Here is a 21,386-nt window from a genome sequence, read left to right as displayed (position 1 = left end):
GAAACAGATTTTATAACAGTCAGTGAATGTGCCGTAATCCGTGTTCTGTATGTTCCAAAGTAGTTGGCCACAGTTTGAGTTGTTGGAATTTTCCTTTTGCAAATATATACTTGGACAAACGTTTATTCTTTCGTGAAGTAGACTGAGAAAAAAAAAAAATAAAATGGAAGATAGCTGCCCTGAAAAGAATTGAATACACTTCTACATGCACCGTCAGATTGTCTGGGGAGCCTCACGCAGGACTGCTGGCTGGAAGGGTGCTGGGTAAGGTGAAGGCAGAGCCCATCAGCACCCAGTGCCCTGCTCCTGCTCCACTCTTAAACATCGAGAGCATTAACACCATGTGTCTTGCTGCTTGTGGGATCACTCACTGCACAAGGAATTTAACATTAGGGCAGGCAAAAAATATTGCTACGAGGAAGACAAGAGCACACCTTGCAGAGGGGACCCGGAGGAGGGACGCGATGTGTATTCATGTCTCTCCTTGGTATTTCTTTGCAAGTGTTGGGACAAATTCTTTTTACCGAAAAAGGAGGAGTGATTTAGGAAAAGAAAGGCAATATGCTGGTAGCCAGGAGACCACTGTTTTTCCTGAGACTTACAGGATGACATTTAGCAAGTAATCTTGTCTTTTCTCCTCTAAATGTAAAATGAGAATAACAGTATTTCCATATGGCATAGGGATGCTGTGAGGTTTAAAAACTGAAATGCTAAAATGGTAGGGGATACACAAGGTAGAAATAGTTAGCTCAAAGTACACAAGACTTCTGTGGTTGAGAAGAGGTGGGATTATGGCCTCATATCTTTCTAAAGTGGCTAGTTTTGGAAAGGGCTGGAAGCTTTCTGAAAGCAAAGTTCAAGTTCTGCAAATATGAGAGCATCGAGTTTGAGCCATATTGCTGGAAGCAACAGCTATTTGCGTGGTTTGTGAGACTTTTTAAAGGAATCTGTGGTGGTATTCCATTTTGACATAATGCTCAGGTAGACCGGTACTTGGATCCCATCACAGTAGCGATGATGATAGAGGTGAATAAACAAAAAAAGAGCAGTATCCTGATGTCTGTTTGAAAACTGAATAGAAAAATAATTAACGCGTAACTCTAAACCCATATTTTATTTTTATTTCTTGCAATACTGGAAATAATAATAAAGTTAGAAAAAAGAAACAACCTTTTTTTTTTTTTTTTTTTGTAAGTGTATCAGTGATGCCTGTATTGTAAGTCTGGGCAATTGACTGCCTTGTTGGTTAGGTCCCGTATAATAAATAACAGACTTATCCTCAAAGGTTACTACTTTGATATCGAAAAGATGTAATGAATGAATGAAAACAAAAGGACAGATAGAAAGAAAGGAAGGATGAGGTAATGATTACATGAGTATGCATGTGTTACAGTCAGTCGGCAGTCAGCATTCGTAAACATAATGGGTTTTATTTGTTTTGCTCAAACTATAAGATGAGGCCAGCGACATTAGTGGGTGCTGCACGGAGGTTTTGAGTGGTTTGCAGAAGTACGAATGGCGTCAGGTGGTGACAGTGTTAGAGAGAGGGAAAAACATGAAGAAAACAGCTTAATGTCATTTAATATAAGAAGCAATTTCTTTTTCTTTCTTTAGCACCCTTGAAAAAACAGGCTGTCTCATCTAGTAAGGGACATGATATGGTTTTGTTTCAGAGATACTATGTGGAACAACGAGGTATACATTTGCTAACTGTGCAGTTATGTTTTTATAATTGAAGATATTGTTAAATTTTCTAGTGTACTCTGAAGTCATAATTATCAAGCTGGATTTAAATTGGACTCCATACACAGATTTTAATTAAGTTATAAACAAGTTCTGTAATAAAATTTATTTTAGCAAAAAAAAAAAAATTGGAAACTGTAATGTCTTCTGCTTTTCCCCTATGTTCAAGATAAAGATAAAGACTTTTGTGCCCAATATGAATATATCTATGTATCAGAATGAAATACTCTATGATCAGTATTACTTTCTGATTAAAATTGAATGTAATAATGCCCTTTGGGGAAAAGAAACAGATTGATTTATAGTACTAGGTCATGTCATGTACTGCATATTCATATAGTCTAGACCATATATTGCTAATAGCAACTATAGTAGGCTCAAAATTAAATTCTCCTACAAAATTATGACCTGCATTTTACCTGCAAGAAACTGCAGCATATTCCAGATCCTGTGAACCAGTGTTGCCTGATAAATGTGTTCTACAAAAAATGTGCAATATGAGTTTCCTTTGTTCCCTAAGCCTTTCTTTTAGAGCTGACAAAGACAATTTGCTTCTACAATGTCCCTTCAAAAGTGTTCCTTAAAGCACCATTGCCTACCTCCAGTATTAAACTGTTCCAACTCTCTCTGGAAGTCATTTTCCTGAAATACTTTGTATTGCAAAAGTAACTCCAAATTTTACTGACATATCTTTAAAATGGTAATAATCTACTGCTCAGCGTGTTTATGGGACGGTGTTTAAGTGACCTTATTCTTGTGTGAGGGTGGTTGGTGAAGCCAGGTGGGGCAGGCAGTCCTAGGAAGGTGGAATGTTGTAGACTTTTGCCTTTGATGGAAGGTGGTTAAATGAGACAAGTGATCCAGCTTAATGTAGCCACGTCGTTTTCCCCGCAGCCGTTCTCTTCGTCCCCGTGCTTGATGGGATGCCTATTGCGGCTGAATTATGCTTTAATTTTAACAGTGGATGACTTAACTGCTTTGAAGTAAATAACTGGGTTTGATTCACAGTCTCAGCAGATTTATAAGAAGCTTTTGAATGCGCAGTTAAAAAAAAAGAGAGACTGTTATAGCTATGTACCTCTATAAATCTGTCTTTATTGTTCAGCATGTATGCAGGCTACTGGGACCCCATTACAAGTTTACAGTCACTGGGCAATGTGTTTGAAGCTCAGTAATGCAGAAATTAGAAACGTTATGGTTTTCAACTATTCTTACTTGTTTCTGACAGGAGATTGATATCAGAAAATTCACTCCTTATAAAAGTCATAATACTCAAGAATAAAGATAGGGCCACTTCTAAGGCCCTTTTTTCATTGTTTTACACTTGCTCCTTCCTCATTTAACCTGTTGGCATCACAGCCAACTCTGTGAGTCAAGACCCAGTAACAGAAAATTTCACTCGTTTTACTCATTCCAGAAACTTGATGCATTGTGTGGTAGAATCATTCTATAACACGATTTATTTTGAGCTGAGCAGCAAACTTCCATAGCTATCCGCTGTGCTGCTGAAGAGACCCCAAAACTGGCTTCTATGACCATATCTTATCATCAGTGGTAGGATATTAATTCATAGATATGAGGACTGACAGGGATCTTGTAGGCCAGACTGTGTGACGGGCTTTGTGGAGTCCTTTGAAAGGTGTGGAACTGCTAATTTTAGAAACTCCTAAATTATGTGAAGTTTCATGCGTTGGATCTTCTCTTCTTGATAAGTGGGCTGCATCCACTAGAAGGATAAAAATCTGATTTTAAAGAGAAATGCCCCTACAGAGTAAGTGCCTAAATGTGTTCTCTTCTGTACCTAGTTGGAAGCTGAATGCTTGAATCTCTGAGTGACTGGGTAGACTACGTCACTGAGAGACTAGGTGTCTTTGTGACCTATCAGGATGCTTTCATTAAGTATTCATAATATTTAGATTAGGCTCATATTTTTGAAAGCTCTTCAGCTTGGGGGAACTGCTATTGTCTAAATGTTCACATTTATAGGTTTTTAAAGCAGTATCTTCTAATATCCTGTAGGGTTGGAAGAACACCAAGTGTATTTTTGACAGTAACCCTATTTATTGAAATTTAAATTATGTTACTGAGCAAACAAGAGGAAAAGCTTTCTTTTCTTTTGAGGAACTTGAAGTCTGGATGCTTTAAAGTGCTTATTTAAATTTAGTATGCTTTAGGTTTTGCATTATAGTCTTACAAACAGTATCTGAGAAGGCTGGTTTAATTCAGAGGAGTTAGATATTTGGGGATGAGTCATTTGGAAAAGATAGATGGATATTTTTCATTTAATTTTTCATTTTTAAACATATGCAATAATCACTCAGGACATGGCTGTTAAAAGTTTAGACACCAGAGTGTCTAACTTATTGAATAGTGACATTTTTAATAAAAACTGTATTTTGTAAATGGCGTTGCAGACATAATTATGGCAAATTGCTGCCAGGAGAAGGGGCACAGAAAAATCTGTGCCAGCTTAACTTTCCCAAACTACAGTGTCAGTATAAGGTTGCCTGGGCTGCTAATTAGGAACATTACTCTCAGAAGAGAGGCACAGCAAAGGCAGCGCTTCTGCAAGATTTCACAGCCTGTCATTGAAGCATGTTTTAACCACTCTTTACCTGCTCTCACCACTACTGGCTATTTTAGAAAAAGAAAGGCTTGCTACTGTTTGTCTGCTTATTCAAAACTTGTCTTTTTCCTCAAGCAGAGGCAAAAAGCCTTTCCCCAAGCTGCTTGTTGTTGTTTTTGGAATAAAATTTGTTAGTTCCTTTGAAAATACATGATTTTACCTTTTTTTTTTTTTTCTAAATAGATAGCAAATTAAACTAAACAGGTGTGTCCATGCCTGGCACTTTTATCATTTTTTTATCTTACACAATTCACAAAGTCTCACCTGCTGAAATCTCAGCTTTCAGTCAAAAATGAAAGCAGCTTTCTAGTTTTGGACAACTAAAATGAACATATATGAAAAAAATACACCCTGAAGATTGAGAAAACATAGGAAAAGGCAAAAATCTCTCAAGTATGTAATTCTATTTTTATTTATTTTTTTTAGGTTATCTCATTTTTCATGGTTTTGGCTTCCATATTGTTTTTTTTTTCTTTTTTTTTCCCCCCCTTTCTCTTTTTTTTTTTTTTTTTTAACCTACCTTTGTTTCTGTCTCGCTGCTTTTGACTCAGCAGGAAGCAGGAGATGCTTCCTTAGTCAAAATACAGTGAAGCAAACTCTTACTTGCCCTGGGCTGGTTTATGAAAGCAAGCCCCGGAGGCAAACAGTTACTGACATAACAGGTTGTAGAGTAAGCGGGTGTGAACATGCCCAGGAGATCTGCAGATCTGCTCTCCTGGCCTTAGGGGGAAGGGGGACCAGAAGGTGACTTTTCCTGGCACGAGGCAGTTGAGCAGTACCACCCTTGCACTCCCATTTTCCGCTACCGTTGGGGACTATACTGACATCTTCCATGTGTTAAGATGCTCGTTACAGAAATGTTAAGCTCCTGAAAGTTTTATTACAGCGATCCTCTCTTGCTTCTCCGACGTGTTTATTCCCCTAGCATATGGCCAACCGTCCAAACAACGCGTGCACAATCCTCAGAACTACCCTCCTTGTATAACAGAGTAAATTAAACGAGTGACTCATAGCAAACCTGACTACCTGTGACAACGCTGAGCTGCTCTTTGCAAAGTGGAAAGATTTCTATAAACTAAACAGCTGATGTTTTGGTGCAGTAAGAGTAGAAAACACTTCCCTCCCCTCAACTGTGGTTTCAAGGCTGCAGTCATAGGGAATCGGGGTACCTGCCCACCCATGCTCTTCACTTTTTAAACCACTTCTCCTTCTCTCATCTGCCCCAAGCAAGCCCAGAATTCTTTCTATGTGGAAGTCTGATTGTTATAGTCGTTCAGAAGAGATGTGCATGGGTTATGGAAGAAAAATTAATACTTTTTTTTTTTTTTAGCTTCTTTGGTATATTTTTAATTTTTCCTTTAAGATTAACTTTTGCAAAAGAATAAAAAAAAAAAGTGTGACAAAAATAAGTAGTATGTTTAAGCATCTTTAATATTTACGTTAATGTTGGGGAAAATACAAGCAAGAAATCAATACTGTAATGGTATCTTGCTCTTTCTCAAAAAAAAAAAAAAAAGAAGGTCCAAAACCATGCCCAAAGAGGAAGAACGAATCATGGTTCTGATTTCCCCTAGTAACTGTCAATTAAATTGTTGCTCCTTGAATCTTGAGTAGATTTCCAAGTCCATTTAGGCTGTGCTCATTGCAGTCATGTTCATTGCAAGGGAAATTTTAAGTATATAAGGCTATAGAAGCTAAATTCTTTCCCTTATAATAGAGAGAGGTTGTCTATCTCTTTCATAATTAACCAGAAGCATATGGAGAGTGCACTGAGCATTTTTAATTTTAATTATATTTCATCCAAAATCATTCCCCAGTTCACTAAGAAGTTTCTAAAAAAAGGCTTCAACCACTCTGAGTTCCACGGAGCCGTTTGCTTAGATCATTTCCCTCCTTAAAAACAAGGAATGCTTTTACTGAAGTGTATAAATGGAGAAAGCTTACTAAATTTTCTGTTTCTAGTCTTTCTTCAACATCTGGAAAAAATGAAATCTGTTAACATAATATTGATTTTAATAGGCAGTGCGTGTGCTGAAACCTTGATTATGACAGTAGTATAAATACAAGAACATGACAGTGCTTTTCCCTCTTTTCTGTTAACTGAAGTCTTCTTGTGCAAGTCTTGATTTGAAATTGAAATAAATATAGTAATGGACACAGTACAAGATATAAAATTGAAAAGTAAAGTGAAAGAAGACAGTCATTCAATATGGCTCTGATTTTCATAAACTCTGTTTTGGGCATAAAACATATATTTCCAGTACCCTTTGAAGATTTAGCCACCCTTATATAAAATTGCTATTTTCTCTAAAGGTATAATATAATAATATTTGTGTATTTAAAAAAATAGAAAAAGTATACTTCTAGCCACACTTTTGCTAGTGCCCATGGTCTACATAAAGTCATTAACTAAAGTAGAATTTAGACTATATGATATCTTAACTATTCTTTATGAAGTCCTTAAGAGGAAATCCTAGTTTTCAGAAAGCAATAAAGAAAGGATGATCGCATTTGGCAGGAATGCTCCAAGGAAACATTAAAGTAAGAGAAACTCTCAAAAATGTATACAAGGTTGCTCAGAATAAATATGTGTTTTTTCAGGGTGAGACACTTTTTTTTTTTAGAGACTTCTCAAACTGTATGGATGGAAGAAAAAAAGATTAATTACTTTAAAGATGTGAGTGGACTAGACATCTGTACATATTGATTTTTAATATATGAATCCAGAAATAGGCATGAAATGAATTCAGTAACTTCTTGAGTACAAGAATATATGTTTTAGAAGTCCCCAGTGCAACCAGAACCTTATCTCTATGGCATACAGTGCATCCAACTTGTGTGATAACTGGAGAGCCATTGAAAGCAGCTTAATGCATAGCTGCTAGCGGAACCATAGAGATTAAGAGTTTGATTCATAAAAACTCTTATCTGCTAGCTAAGTGGATTTTTCATGCAGAATATAATTTTATGGAGGAGTAGACTTCCATATTTTTTTCTAAACTTCTTCTCTTGTGGGAAAGTGGATGTGTCCAATTCACTGCAGAGCACACGGTGCAAAGAAGACAAAACCCAAACGAGATCAATGGCATCTGCAATGCACGACGTGTTGGTAACTGTTCAATGCAAATACTGCTGTGTGCTGAACGTTCTGGGCAACTGCTAGATTACAGTGATGTTCTGCCCCAGAGGGTCTGTTTTTGAGAGAGGAGGTTTTTGTGTAGTGGGAGATCTCTCCTCCATTTCGTGTAGAAGACTTCTGAATTAAAACATGAGTGTCTGGGTTTGAAAAGTCAGGAGTCTGCTAAGGAAGGCAGGAGCCTCCCTTGAAATGGAAAATTCAAACTCCCTTTCTCGGAATTATTAGAATTTTGAGATTAAGGGTCTCTCAGGCAAAGATATGGGAATAGGAATAACAGTTCTTTACTAGGAAAAAAAAGAAAAAAAGCAAATGCAATAGTAGAAAAAAACCCAAAACACTGACAGAGTCAGAATATGACCTGACACCCTGTCGGTCAGGGTGTTGGTAGCAGTCCGATCAAATGGTGGCTGCAGCCCTCCTGGAGTGGCGCATGTGGTTCTGTTGAAGCAGTCAGTGATCCTGTAGAAGGGTGTAGGTTGCCTCTGAAGGTCCAGTGGTGCTGTAGATGGGCCTGGTGTTCCTCTGGGAATCCGGTGGAGAAAAATAAGCTGCTCTTCTGGGAATCCAGTGGGAAAAGGCTGCTTGTGCTGTCTCAAACCCCAGATTATATCCAGGTGGGAACGCTTGGCTCTCTCCACCCCGCGCCGGCCGTGGAGCATCTCACGATGAGGCTGATGTTATTCTGTGAGTCTGGCGGTAGATCCTTGATTGCCCATTAAATACAGATGGCTCCTGGAGGGACTTATCCATGAGTCTTGCGGCAAGGTATTGATGGGCCCATTAACAGAAGATAGTCTGGAAGAAGGAGGCAAGGAAAACACTTCCCCACCTGGTCTCAACAGCTCATGAAGATGGTGATAGAATGCATACTTTTGGGCACATCTTACATTGTAACCTAGGACAATGAGTTAATGTGTGTGCCTCTTTTTCTGGAAACTGTGATTAAGTCTTTAAGCATAGCATGCTTTGTAATGAGCAGCTTTGAATGAAGAAGGAATGCAGTTGTAATGAGCCTGAGCCTCTCAAATAGCCTGTGCTGCTGGTACCTCCATGCCCTTCCTGAAGAGAACCTGCTGGGGAAAGGAAATCAGGGAAATAGGTGTCAAGAGCTACCAGTGCTTTTTGAATTCTTTGACACAAAGGTTATGGGGTGAAATTGCAAATTGCTTCTGGATGTCACACTTCTCCTGGATTGCTGAGCAACCTCAGTTTTAACTATGCCATGCAAATGGTTATCCCTAATAGGATCTTCAATTAATTATCCTTGTTTTCCATATAAAATACCTGTTTAGTGCCATTTCTTGTGACATGTTAGTGAATAACTAAGGAAAAAATAACAGCCAACATTTTATTAATGTGGGTATTGTTATGTTAACAGATCTAATAAGCTGTGTTTTTCATACCTTTCAGGTATGTATCACATTTATGTAAAAATAGGTACTTTTCCCACAGGTTAAGAAGAAAACAGTACGTTCCTCCAGCAGGCTATTTGAGCTGTTCCTTTTCCTCTGCTTCCCACTGTATCAAACTTCCAGAGCTCTCACTGCATGAATTTAATTACTAATTTCATTTCTACAAATATTTAAAGTTTATTCTCTTTTGTAACTTTCGTTCTCTATAAATAACATTTTCAGAAATGCTTCTCTTACATGGAAGCCTATGTTCGGTTTTTAAAAGTCTCACTGAATCAGTGAGCCATAAACCTTTCATTCCATGAATGCAACTTCTGAAAATGGAAAGCAGACACATTGAAAATACTGAAACTACTACCGATTTCCAGAGAGACAGAGTTTTTCTGATATTTTTTAAAGCATATCCTGTATTTTTTTTGGACAAGAACAAAGAAAACTTTTCCTCCCTATTGTCTAAAATCTATTAGTGCTCTCATATGCCTCATAGTGCACCTGACATTGGCCTCCCCTGGAGGTTGGATACTGGACTAAATGGAGCATTTCTTTATTCTGGCTCAGCATATCTTTGTAATAGGAGCTATCAGAAGGGAAGAGACATAATATTCACTTTGAATTAAAAGGAAAATGAATAGCAGAAGGGGAGAAATCTGAGCGAGAAGAGACAGCAGTGAACTGTGTAATGGGATGGCTGAGATGGAATACAGCTGGAACCCATTCCTGATATTTGAGTAAATCTTGTTTATGTTACCTGCACTTTGAAGGACAATGCATGAGTCTCCGTATCTGTTTTAAGTATTTAGCAAATGCCTGACTCATAAGCCCTCAGTTACTGTCAAAAACTTCATGACAACAATTTTTTTCTGAATCAAGTTTACTTTATATTCTCCAATGCAGCATGTCTGTGATGGCAGCAACAGTTTCTTGTTGGAGTGTGGAAAAAAAGCCCTAAAAATTCAACTTCTGAAGGATGATAGAAATACAGAACACTGAAAGTAACTGGGAAAAAAGCTACTCTGTGAAATGTTATTTTATCACATCTGGCTTCTCTCATCATGAAAGAATTGCAGCTTACGTTAGCAGTATTTTGAAACTGCCATAATATAATGAAGATACATTTTTGAAAAATAAAAAAATTACTATTTAACATTGAAAACATTTAACAGAAAATATTGTTATAGTAATTGAGTTACTCAATTAAAGAGTAACTAAGTCTGTCTTACAGGGTGATATCAATACACTACTGTCAACAAAAATAAGAAGTAAGGAAATCTTAGTAAAATGAAATCGATAAAGTTATGTTCTTTGCTCTTCTTTATACTTTTGCTTACTGTAACAGTAAGACTATGTATGGCAGGTTGACTTATAAGAAAAATGCAGGATTTAGAAGACATTTACAAGAAGTGGTTCCAGGAAGAACCACTCAGAAGAAAAAGAACTGACTGTTTTAAAACAGTTGTGTTAGGTAGTTGTGAAGCTACCTTAGCGTCCGGAGAAGGAAAACTCCTGGTGTCACTGTTAAGAAATGTCTTTGTATACACACAGACAGTTACTTTAATGCTACTCGTTGTGGCAATTGAATCAGAAATCTGGCAACATCCAGATTTCTCAGAACTACAAAAAAAAAAGGAATTTAAATGAAAATAAATGCATGCACACGCATGTCTGTGATTGCATACAGTGGTTTTAGCCATGCATATCTACACAGGATTTTTTTTATTCCTGTGAAATATTTTTTATCTGGTTTTAGTCCCCTTTAAATATAACTATTTCTAAGCTTTATCAGTGTATCATCCCCACGGTGTAGCAGACATCCTGGAACTAACTTCAGAACTTGAGTGGCTTCAGAGGCTGCCTTCCCCCTGCCACCTGCTGCCGTCAGCGTTTCGGACCCATGTTTCACAGATGCACCGTCACTCAGTGATGTTGCTTCTGAATATACCATAAAAAAATTCACGATGACAAACTTTAAAATATTTAAGAGAACTACAGGCAAATGTATATCTTTCACACCCTTGAAGCTGCAATCAGACTTTTGTACTTAAAAAGGAAAAATTCTCTGCAACCAGTATTTGTGTGTGGAGAATTGGATTCCTTATTTTATACCATATAAAACATGTAAAAACAGCTTGAGCTCTTTAACTGAGTAGAGCATCCGCTTGGTGAAGCTGCTAGCAGTTCAGTTGTTTGTATTACAATTGCACTTCTGAGGGGTTTTTTCTTTTTTTTTTTTCTTTCTGGCAGATGTGCAGCAAATAGCAATCGACTGGATCACCGGCAATTTTTACTTTGTGGATAACGTCAGTGACAGGATCTTCGTCTGCAACCAGAACGGATCAGTGTGCATTACCCTCATCGAGCTGGATCTCAGTAACCCTAAGGCCGTAGCTGTTGACCCAACATCAGGGTAAGATGATTTATCTGCTTGAGGATTTGTTTTATAGGATGCATGCTTGTCTGTGGCTGCGTATAGTCAATCTGTTTCATCCAGGTGTTTTAAAAACTATTTTTTAATTGATGTATTGAGTTACTTGTGTAGTTGCTGTAACAGAACAGTAATCTGTAATGAAATTGTAGCAAGTAGTTCACTATATTAATTGCAACATGTTCCTTGTGACTTCTTAAAATGGAATCAAAAATGGAAAAACAGTTTCGTCCTTACTTGTCATAAGATTTTCTTTTGCTTCTGTGTTTCTGTAAATTGTGTTTCTAACTAGAGGATGTGGAAAAGAACTTTTGTGGGTTTTTAATACTGTATCTCCTCAGTTGCAGAAATATTGGAAATGGCTTTAGCAAGTTTAATGACATAAAAAAGTGGAAGAATTTTTACTCTTCTTTAGAGAGTCAGCTCTAATGGTAAAATTGCATTGTATTTACTGTTTCTTTTTCCATAGATACATTCAGCGTCACTTGGGAATAAAGCCTTGCTTAAAATACAGGGTACTATAAGTCTTCCATTCTTTAACAGTCACCAGCTGTGAAAAGTTTTCAAGCAAATGACAAAGTAAAAGCATATCTGAGTAGGAATAGGAATAGGATCAAGTTAATTTAAAAACTAAATTTTGGTCAGGATTTTAGAACAGGAATTTTATCTTGGTTTTATTAGTCTGTAAACAGTTTAGACTGAAATGCCTGGTGGAATATGTCCTAAACTACCATAAGCCCCTCCTCAATAAATACAAAAATATTTACTGTAGAACAGCTTGTCATCCATATGTGGACTTTCATCACTCTCTATTTAAAACCTGATTGAATATTAAGATGCATTATCACAATGACTTTAATTCTGACAAGAACAGCTTGCATGTAAAGTTTACAAAGAAGTTTTATAATGTATTTCTTGAATATAGCTGTATTTCTATCTGCAGCAGATGGTAAGCTTGACTTGATCTGACTGCAGAGTTATTTTAACAGAAAAATAAAAATCCATGTGTAAATTGATTTTCTGCAAGTTCAGATCTGAAAGAACTTGAAGCTTTCAAATTTGCCAACAGCAGCTTTTTTTTTTTCTGTACGTTTTCTTGTATATTCTTTGCTGGATTTGCTAGATGAATCCAAAGCTTGTTATTAGCTAATCTTACCTGTCAGGGATGCAAGAATTGTATCCAACCTTTGATTCTGTGAGGAGGGGTGGAACAGAAAAAGAGAGACTGTTTTTCCTTCGTTAATTATCTGCTACCTACAAACCATTCTTGTTCAAATAGTCACCTTTTTCAGTGCCAGATGTGAGACTAATAGCTTCTGGTTTAGTGTGGGTAGAAGTGCTGGCCTGCAGGAAAGACTGGAAGTGTTTATGGTATTTCAGTGTGATTTTTCATAACAATATCAATTTATTTCATGATGGAAACACTCAGTGGACATTTTTGTCAGAATGCATGTTTTGCATTTCATCAGTTATTTCTCTACTGGATTTATTGGCATATTTATTAATTATCTGACATACATTATTCTGTTTATAGGAAATCTAACATACATTTTAAGCGATAAGCTCTACGTTATGTATTAGCTCTGCTTGTTCATGACTGGGTTTTGGTACAGAACACAAACAGATACTCAAAAAGCATTCTGGCCACTAAAAAATATTTTGTTCCTTTGGGGTTTTTTTTGCCTTTTTTTGCTTTCTTTTTACTCTTTCATGCTGATACTGGTTGAGACATATTTCTAAGGTATTATCATGGTATTGCTGTCTAAGTAACTTGCTGGTTTTATTTTATTGAAAGAATCACAAAAACATGCATACTAAAAAAATTTTTCAAGTTGAGCACTGAGTGAGTGACTTGCACGAAATTGTGTGTGCAATAGCTTCTTAAGGCAGTTATGTTTATACACTGTGAACAAATGATTATAAATCACAGTTTTGGCGGGTTTTGTTTGTTTGTTTGTTGTTTTTGTTTTTCTTTTAATTTAAATATGAAGCCCAGGCTGCTCTAAGAGGTTTTATCTCCTGTAAGAATTACATACTAAGGTATTAAATATAATTATACTGTAAGGTATTTGCCTTACAGTGTAATTACATTACATTTGCCTTACAGTATAATACATGTTCCTCCTGTAACATGTATTGCTATCATGGTATGTTCATTAGCCCCAGCATTCTCCTCCAAGCCAAAGATACTCTTGCACAGAGAAGACCGTTTCCAATTCCTAAGGAATTCAGAGCTTGATGTCTATGATAAACTTCCTGTAGTAGCACAGGGTCAAGCCCTGCTGTTCTTACATGTTCACATCTGTGCTGTTGTGCATTTAGTTGTTTCATGAACCAGAAATTCTGCATTTATCAACAGAACAACTAAAGCACCAGTGGAAAATTTCTTAATTCCAAATGCTTCCCCTCGCTGCACTCAACAATATATTTTCAGTGTGAATAATTTTACATCTCTGTGCCTGCGAGTTGGGTTACATGTTTAGTGGTGATAGTTTTATGTATTCTTCTATGAGCTTACAATGGAACTTGAGCTGCTAAGCTTATTTCATATCATACAATGAATGAAAGAACTTTTGTTATTTTTCTAAAACTGAACTTTAAATTGAGTGGGGAAAGGTTCTGCTATTCAGAAAGCTCTTGAACAAGCGAGTTCGTTATGCTTCTGATCTAAGCATTTTACTTTGATTTAGGATTTCATCACTTTTATCAATCTGAACTGTGTTTCATTTTTTGGTTACTCCAGACTATCCCTAATGGAAGCCCACCTAAAAAAATCAAGAAAAAAAATCAAGCTCTCTCCCCTCAAAAAACTAACTATTAATTTACCTGGTTAGAGGTTTTGCAGTACTAATACTCATTTGATACGTCAACTAATTTTCAGTTAAGAGTAGCAAATATAAGTATTGGACCTGTGTTAGGGAGGCTGTTACCAGAGTGAATGGCTGTGTCTCCACTGATCACTGTGGGTCCTTCAGAGTCCAGACTGGCCAGTGAAGCATATATTGAAGAAAAAGCTACAACAATGCAAGTAGGAAATAAAAGTGGCATCAGAAACAGAGAGGGAGAATGTTTTGCAATAATGTATGATCTATCAAATGCCTTTGAAGTAAGATGTTTGACTCCTTCTGTCTGCAGTTCATAGTTGTGATAAATTTTAATATGGGACTTCTTTTCTTCGGTGGTCAAGAAACAAGCTATTTCTTTTACTGGTCCTTGAAATTGGTGTAAAATTGATGATTGTGCTGATGGCTGTCACATGAAACAAATGTGAACTGAGTTAAAATGATTTTATCTCTAGCTATGGTCTTCAGTGTAGGTCTGCTGTACTCATGGGGAATGACTTTTTAAAAGATTCCAGCTAATTTGGCAATCAGCTTGCATATTCATGAGACTTTGATCACTGTACAGATGTGAAAGGGAAGGTAATACATTTAGAACTCGCAGGAGGATAGATCAGATTTAGGTTCTGTCCCAGCTCTGCCACCAACCAGCCAAACGTCTACAGACAAAGCGTTTTATTTTTTTTTATGTCTCTGCATCCCCTTGTATTTAATAATTAAGAATTAATAAAATGCATGTTGCTTAAGTTATCTGATATTTGGATGCATTCAGGAACATTAGGAATTAATATTGCAGAACGCACTGCTCACTGTGTACATCTATGTATTTATACTGTAAATATGTGTACTTAATTACCTTCAGTGTTCAAGGTAAATTGTTGCCTTCCGCTGCACCACAATGGCAATGGAGAATGTATAATGACATTTTTTAAAAGAAAAATGCATTGGAGTGGGACATACTGCAGTTCCCTCTCCGCAGGAGCACTTGAAGCATCCCATCCTGATCGTACTGCTTGGACATCTACCATACATGGAGTACCACATGTATCAGAATTACTTAAGTTCTCCTCAGTCCCATTTCCCAATTTCTTTGGGAATGCCAGGAAACAGGGAAAGGCAGGAATAGCAGATAGGGCTGTTGGCTCAGGGCTCCTCCTGGTTCTGGTAATGCGTGACTTGTAACAATGGCTCTGATGCTGTGTGGGATGCCGATCGTAATTTTCTACCATATTTCATAGACTTATGGAAAAAGATTAATTTGAAGAAGAGCATTTGAAATGCAGAGGGAGTTGATTGTCATGAACTGAAGGTATCTTCTCGCAACAAGTCGCAACCCAAGGGGTCGTTGCGATCACCTCGTATATCAGGTCTTTATCACAAGAGGGCTTCCAACTGCTCTCAAGAGCTCCTACCTCTCCAACATCCTGGAAAGAAATGCCCCACTCCTAGGAGGGAGTGCCCCACCTTTAACCACCCATGGGTCACGTGGTTTCCAGCTGACCAACGTGACTTGCAGCACCTGTTTTAACGAAACACAGGTGCTTTCTGTTCAACCCGTACAGCAGCCAGAAGACTTCCCCGACAATTGCTGTAGCACCCACCTACAAAACTGTTCCAAACATAAGGAGATGTGTAGAGAAAGGGCGCGTAGGGTGAAATTACAAAGAGGATGTGCAGAGCAAAGCTGGAGCAAAGTGGAGCAGAGTGTAGAGAAGTGCTGGGAGTGAGGAGATGGGTTAGATGCCTCCTACATGGATGGCTACAAAGGCAAGGCGTACTGGAGGGGGAGAAGAGGAGAAGAGAGAAGAATTGGAGAGAATGACCAATTAGAGGCTGAAGTCACTGAAGTGGGAGCTTGTAACTACCATTTAAAGGTTGTATTAGCAACAATGGGGAGAAAAGACTGCTGCAGAGATTTGTAAAAGGAGAAAGCTCGCACTTCAATACTGTAACAGTGCGTGTCATGTAAATATTTGAATAAATCATTTAATCGGCTTTTCCTTCTGCTGTGCTGTAGAGATTTATAAATGCATACAGGAGGAGATTGTGATATTTGATGTTAGAAGAACAGCAGCTATTAGTGTGTTACAGTGTTATGTACCACTGCTTGGTGATGTTAATAAGTCCTGCAAAAAAAACCAAACAACTGCGCAACAGAAAAAAAACCCACAAATTATTCTTTTGCATTTTAAATCTGTAATAATGACCAGCTGATACATTTCTGATCTACAAAGGTGAACAAGGGAAACAAGGGAGGAATTAATGGTTTAAGTTTTCCCCTTCCTCATCTCACAAATTTGTTCTGAGGGAAAAAAAAAAAAAAATATTCCATGAACTTCCTCTTTGGTTCTAAGCACAGAATTAAGCTGGAGAGGGACTTTTTACAAGGGCATGTAGTGATAGGACACGGGGCAATGGATTTAAACTGAAAGGGGAGATTTAGATTAGATCTAAGGAAGAAATTTTTCAGTCAGAGGGTGGTGAGGCACTGGAACAGGTTACCCAGAGAAGTTGTGGGTGCCCCATCCCTGGAAGTGTTCAAGGCCAGGTTGGATGAGGCTTTGGGCAACCTGGTATAGTGGAGGGTTTCCCTGCCCATGGCAGGGGGGTTGGACCTAGATGATCTTTGAGATCCCTTCCAACCCAAACCATTCCATGATTCTATGATGCTATGATTTTTCTGTGGCTAAAATCAAAGCCAAAGTATAATAATAATAAGAAGAATAAGAATAAGAATGCATAATGAAATTTTTGAAACACAACTGGGAAATTTTCTTCAGTCTAAACTTTCAGCACATAGAAGAAAGCAAGCAGTAAGATGGCATTTTCAAATGCAGCTGTCTGTGTAAGGACAGAGGTGATCAGCATCGTTAAAACGTTGTATTTCAGAGAAAATCTGAAGAAATAGTTGTTTCTACCATTTTCTTTTTACTTATAAATGTATTCCACTTCTGAAATTGTTCTGGTAGGCATAAGAAGAAGAAGTTGGTGGTTGCTGATGTGAATTCTGTTATCATCCAAGAACGATTAGCTGCTGTTGCATATTTTCTTATCGAGCTGTGTATGATTATCCTCCTGGGATGGCTGCGTTTATTGGACAGACTGGGATGTAATGCAGGATCCACTGAGTAGTTCTCACTAAAAAGCCAAGGGAACGGGAAAAAAGTTTTGCACATATTCGAATCAAGTTTTTCTTGCTAGAGAACTGTGTACAGGAGATAGTGCCTGGGCTATGGAAAAGCCATCCCAGAGGAGGGAAAACAACTCCTAAGAGCTCAAATAGATTTTATTTTGTTTTCTTCCCCCCACCTCATGAAAATATAAGCAGAATGAGTTTCAAGCTGATAACTCAACCTGTTGGGCAGCAAGGAAAGCCATGTAAGCCGGCAAGAGCTATCCTACTTGGTGGGAGCTGAGAAAAAAAAATAAAAGAAACTTTTGCATGAGTGAAGTCTTTGATGGATCATCTGACTAGGCAGAGCCCGAGGCCAACCCTGAAATCCTGTATTACGAAACCCTCAATGGCCAGAAAAGAGCAAGTCAGCTGATGGGGAGGTAGAGAGACCTTTCTAGATCAACTTCACTGAAAGTAATTTTAATTTCTTTCTTTTTTGTATCTTTATCTTTCAAAACACCTCTAAATCATAAATGCACTATCTTCTAGGCATGATGAAGAGAGTTTGCATTTACCTTTTATTTGCTGTGAGTTAAGCACACTATAAGGTAAATGGATGGGTGATAAAACACACCTACAGAGGCAAAGTGGGGTCCAGGGCTGCACCAGGAGACATTCCAGCTTTCCCAAAGATCCCCCTCCCCGTTCAGAAGCGGGGGGAGAGAGAGAGAGTGATGCTCTGGGACCCAGGAGGTGATGCCCGAGGGATTGCTGGGGTAGAAGGAGAAAGAAAAAGATCTTCAGCCTGACCTGGCAGAATGCCCGGACAGAACAATAAATGGCAATGGCATTCTGAGTGATTTCTTAGACAAGGAAAAGGGAGAGAAAGTGGAGGAATTTGTTATCAATGAGGAGACCACGTTTCTTAGAGGGGAGGAAGAGAGCAGAAATTTCAAAAAGCAGGGGAGGTCAAAACAGTATATATTTTTCTTTCTTTGCTTCATTGTTATTTAGACAGGAGAGTCTTTCAGGATAAAAATAAAACATCTGCACTTACTGTCTGCTGCCTTTTTTATTTCTCTTCACTCTCTTGTCTCAGCTTTTATAGCAGTCACAAGGCTTGGGAGAGATTTCAGAGTCTTAAAACTTTTTTTTTCTCCTCAGATTAGTCACCATTTTCTGCTGATCAAAGAGGAGTGTTATAATCATTAAAGCTCACTTTTAAACAGCAAAATCATTAGTATTTTAATAACATTCATTTATTAAAAGAGCTCAATTCCTTTTCTTGTCACAAAGCAGTTTCAAAGAAAGAGCTGTAAGATACATATAAGACACACTAACTTCTAGAAAGTTTTAAAGGTGACCTGAAAAAGAATCCTCTTCATAAAAAAAAACACAACAAAAAACTCAAAAAACTTTATAATAACTAATGATAATATGGAAGTTTTCATTAAGAATTCAGATTTTATTGTTCATCCTCCCTCCCCACAACCTCTTTCAGGCAGTGGACTGTTCGAAATGGTATAATAGTGGAGCCAAAAAGACTGAGACAAGAAAAGATACTTAATCAGGAAAAAAAAACAAACCACAAACAAACCACTTTTAAAATTATGTTTACTTTCATTTCCATCTACTTAGCTCAAATGCTTGCTAAACATACAGGAAAAAAGGTTGGTTTTTTGTCTGATCTCAGGTTTTCAGAAAACTGCTTCCAGTTCTGTGCAATTACATATTTTAAATTTTTTTTTTTTTTAGTAAACTGAGACAAACTCTGTCACCTTTACATTTCCCCCTGGATCTAATCTCCTTTGCAACTATTTCTTGTGCAGCAGTACGGATCTGCTCACTGGGAAAGCTCCTTCCCGCTGCTGCTGCTGCCCTTAACAGAAAGGAGTTAAGGGTAACTTCATCTTCTTTCTCTCCTAAAATAGCATGATATGAGTTTGCATGCATGTGCAAATAGAAAATAGAGGAAGCAATAGTTTTTCTTCAATAAACTAAAAAAAAACATAATAGGATTTATGAAGATTGAAAGGTAGAAGCCTGTATGAAAAAGTCAGCTAATACAGCTGAAAAGTATTCACAGTCACTGATGACAAAATTGAAGGAATCGAAATATCAAGCACATGATGTAACTGCACTAAAAGGGAGCTCGTTAACAACATCAGGTTATCGAGTTAGATAAAAGTGACTACTACAATGAAGAGAATAAAAATAGAAAAGCTTGAACAGGTTTGGTATATACATGTTTTCAAGTAATTATGTGAGTGCATTTGCTATTGTGCATACCTTTTTATTAATCAAATGTTACTGAAAATAATTGATAACGACAACTAATATCTGATCTTTTGTTATATTTTTGAATATGTACTGTACTGAGTACTCAAAGGAAAAAAAAGGAACCAATAGCGATGATAATCTGTGAATGATAAAGAATAATTTTTCTAGTGATCATCAACTTTGTGAAAGAGTTGGCAACGTGTACACTGACAGTGTTAGAATCGCTTGCTGATGTTCTGAGCCATGGTATTATCTAATAATCAGTAATACTATCCAGAGAATAAAAAAAATAACTAATGTAATACTGATGAAACATCCGTTGCAACGTGAACTTAAATAAGATTTTTTCTTTTGCGGTGTGTGCCCGGTAATTGATTGCATAGCTGTTTTGTTACTAGCAGGAAGAATATTTGAGTAGTATCAATAATTATGGAAAGAAAATCAGTGAAAATATGATGCTTCAATAGATAAGCTTTTAAAAAAAACTTCAATGAAATCACAAAATAGCTGTGGTTTGTAATAAATTCACAAAAAAATAAATAGCTCATAAGTCAGTAAACGTTTTTTCACTTAACAGAAGTTGCCCTTCAGCTAGGTGGTCCGGAGGCAGCATCATGCCTCCCTCGCTTGGCTCAGGTTCTCCTGAACCCACCTGAAGAACTCAGCTGTCATCTGACCACAGCATCTTCATTACCCAAACCTGCTTTTTTCTGGGGTGTCCCTGGTGCTTTTGGTTGCTAACCGTTTGAACCGTCTCAGCAAACCAAGCTGAACACATGAACAGCAACGACTTTAATAAAACTCCATGAGTTTGGTTGCTTGAGGAAATTCACAGCTGATGCAACACATGTCCTCTCATTTTTGTTTTAGGCTGCCTCTGTGTAATTAGTGTAGTTACTCTTATGCCTGTCCTCAGATCCCTGTCCTTCTGTCCTTAGCTAATGAAGCTTCTGATCAAAATGCTCATCTTTTACTGAAATTACTACGAATCTGTGAATTAGAATTTGTTATTTGTGAAGGAGATGGAAAATTGGCATGTTATTCTGCCTAGTATGGAAATCTTGAAGTACTTTTTTTTTTTTTTTTTTAATAACCGAAATGTCCAGGCAAAAAAACTACATGATTTAAATCACCCTGTCAATGATTGTCTTCAAGATGAAAGCAATTAAACTAGAGAGAATTGAGGCCACTTTGTTTCTGAACAAGAATATAAATGGGAGTTTAAGGCTCTATAATGCACGTACATTATGTTAATGTCCACCTGAATTCTCCTTTTATTTTTTTTTTTATTACCTGATTGTCTTATTATCTAATAGCTTCTGTAAGGTCATTTATGTTGAAAACAGGTTCTGATATGAATTAGAGCATTGCATGAGTAGAAGCACAGAAAAATATCTTTAAAAATAACTACTTGAGATCCATCTTTTTTTTAAGGTGTACTTGCATTATCATGGACTTAGTGACTCTCAGTGTGTATGTGTATATCTATAGTTAGAAAGAGAGAGACTTTAAAGTTTTTTCTATAAAATGAAGAAAATTAATCCAAAAAAAGTTCATGTGTTTAACATAGATAATCTATTATATCATAAAGTTCTCCAAGTCTTTTTGTCTAGAGATGACCACACATTTCTTGTTTTTAGACCAGTCTTTGTATTGTAGCAGTACAAAATTCTTTAAACCACCAGTTTTCCAATAAGCTATTTTCATGCTGTTCATTTCCTTGAGTAACATTACCAGAGTAACAATTTGTTTTATTTCTTCACCTGAAGGGACTGGAGAGCTCTTAAGCAAAAAGGGTCAAAAATTAAA

The 21,386-nt window shown here is 37.2% G+C and overlaps 1 protein-coding gene across 1 annotated transcript in view; it reads left to right on the top strand.

The window, feature by feature from the left end:
• Nucleotides 1-21,386, top strand: part of LRP1B (LDL receptor related protein 1B) — a 583,373-nt gene that overhangs the window by 228,626 nt on the left and 333,361 nt on the right. Inside the window, exon 7 of the mRNA XM_086616175.1 lies at nucleotides 11,162-11,324. Coding sequence (XP_086472301.1) covers nucleotides 11,162-11,324 — 163 coding nt within the window. The remainder of the gene's footprint in view (nucleotides 1-11,161; nucleotides 11,325-21,386) is intronic.

The sequence above is a fragment of the Tauraco erythrolophus genome, chromosome 8 (assembly GCF_009769465.1).
Source record: "Tauraco erythrolophus isolate bTauEry1 chromosome 8, bTauEry1.pri, whole genome shotgun sequence".
NCBI lineage: Eukaryota > Metazoa > Chordata > Aves > Musophagiformes > Musophagidae > Tauraco > Tauraco erythrolophus.
This window is presented reverse-complemented; position numbering and strand designations above follow the sequence as displayed.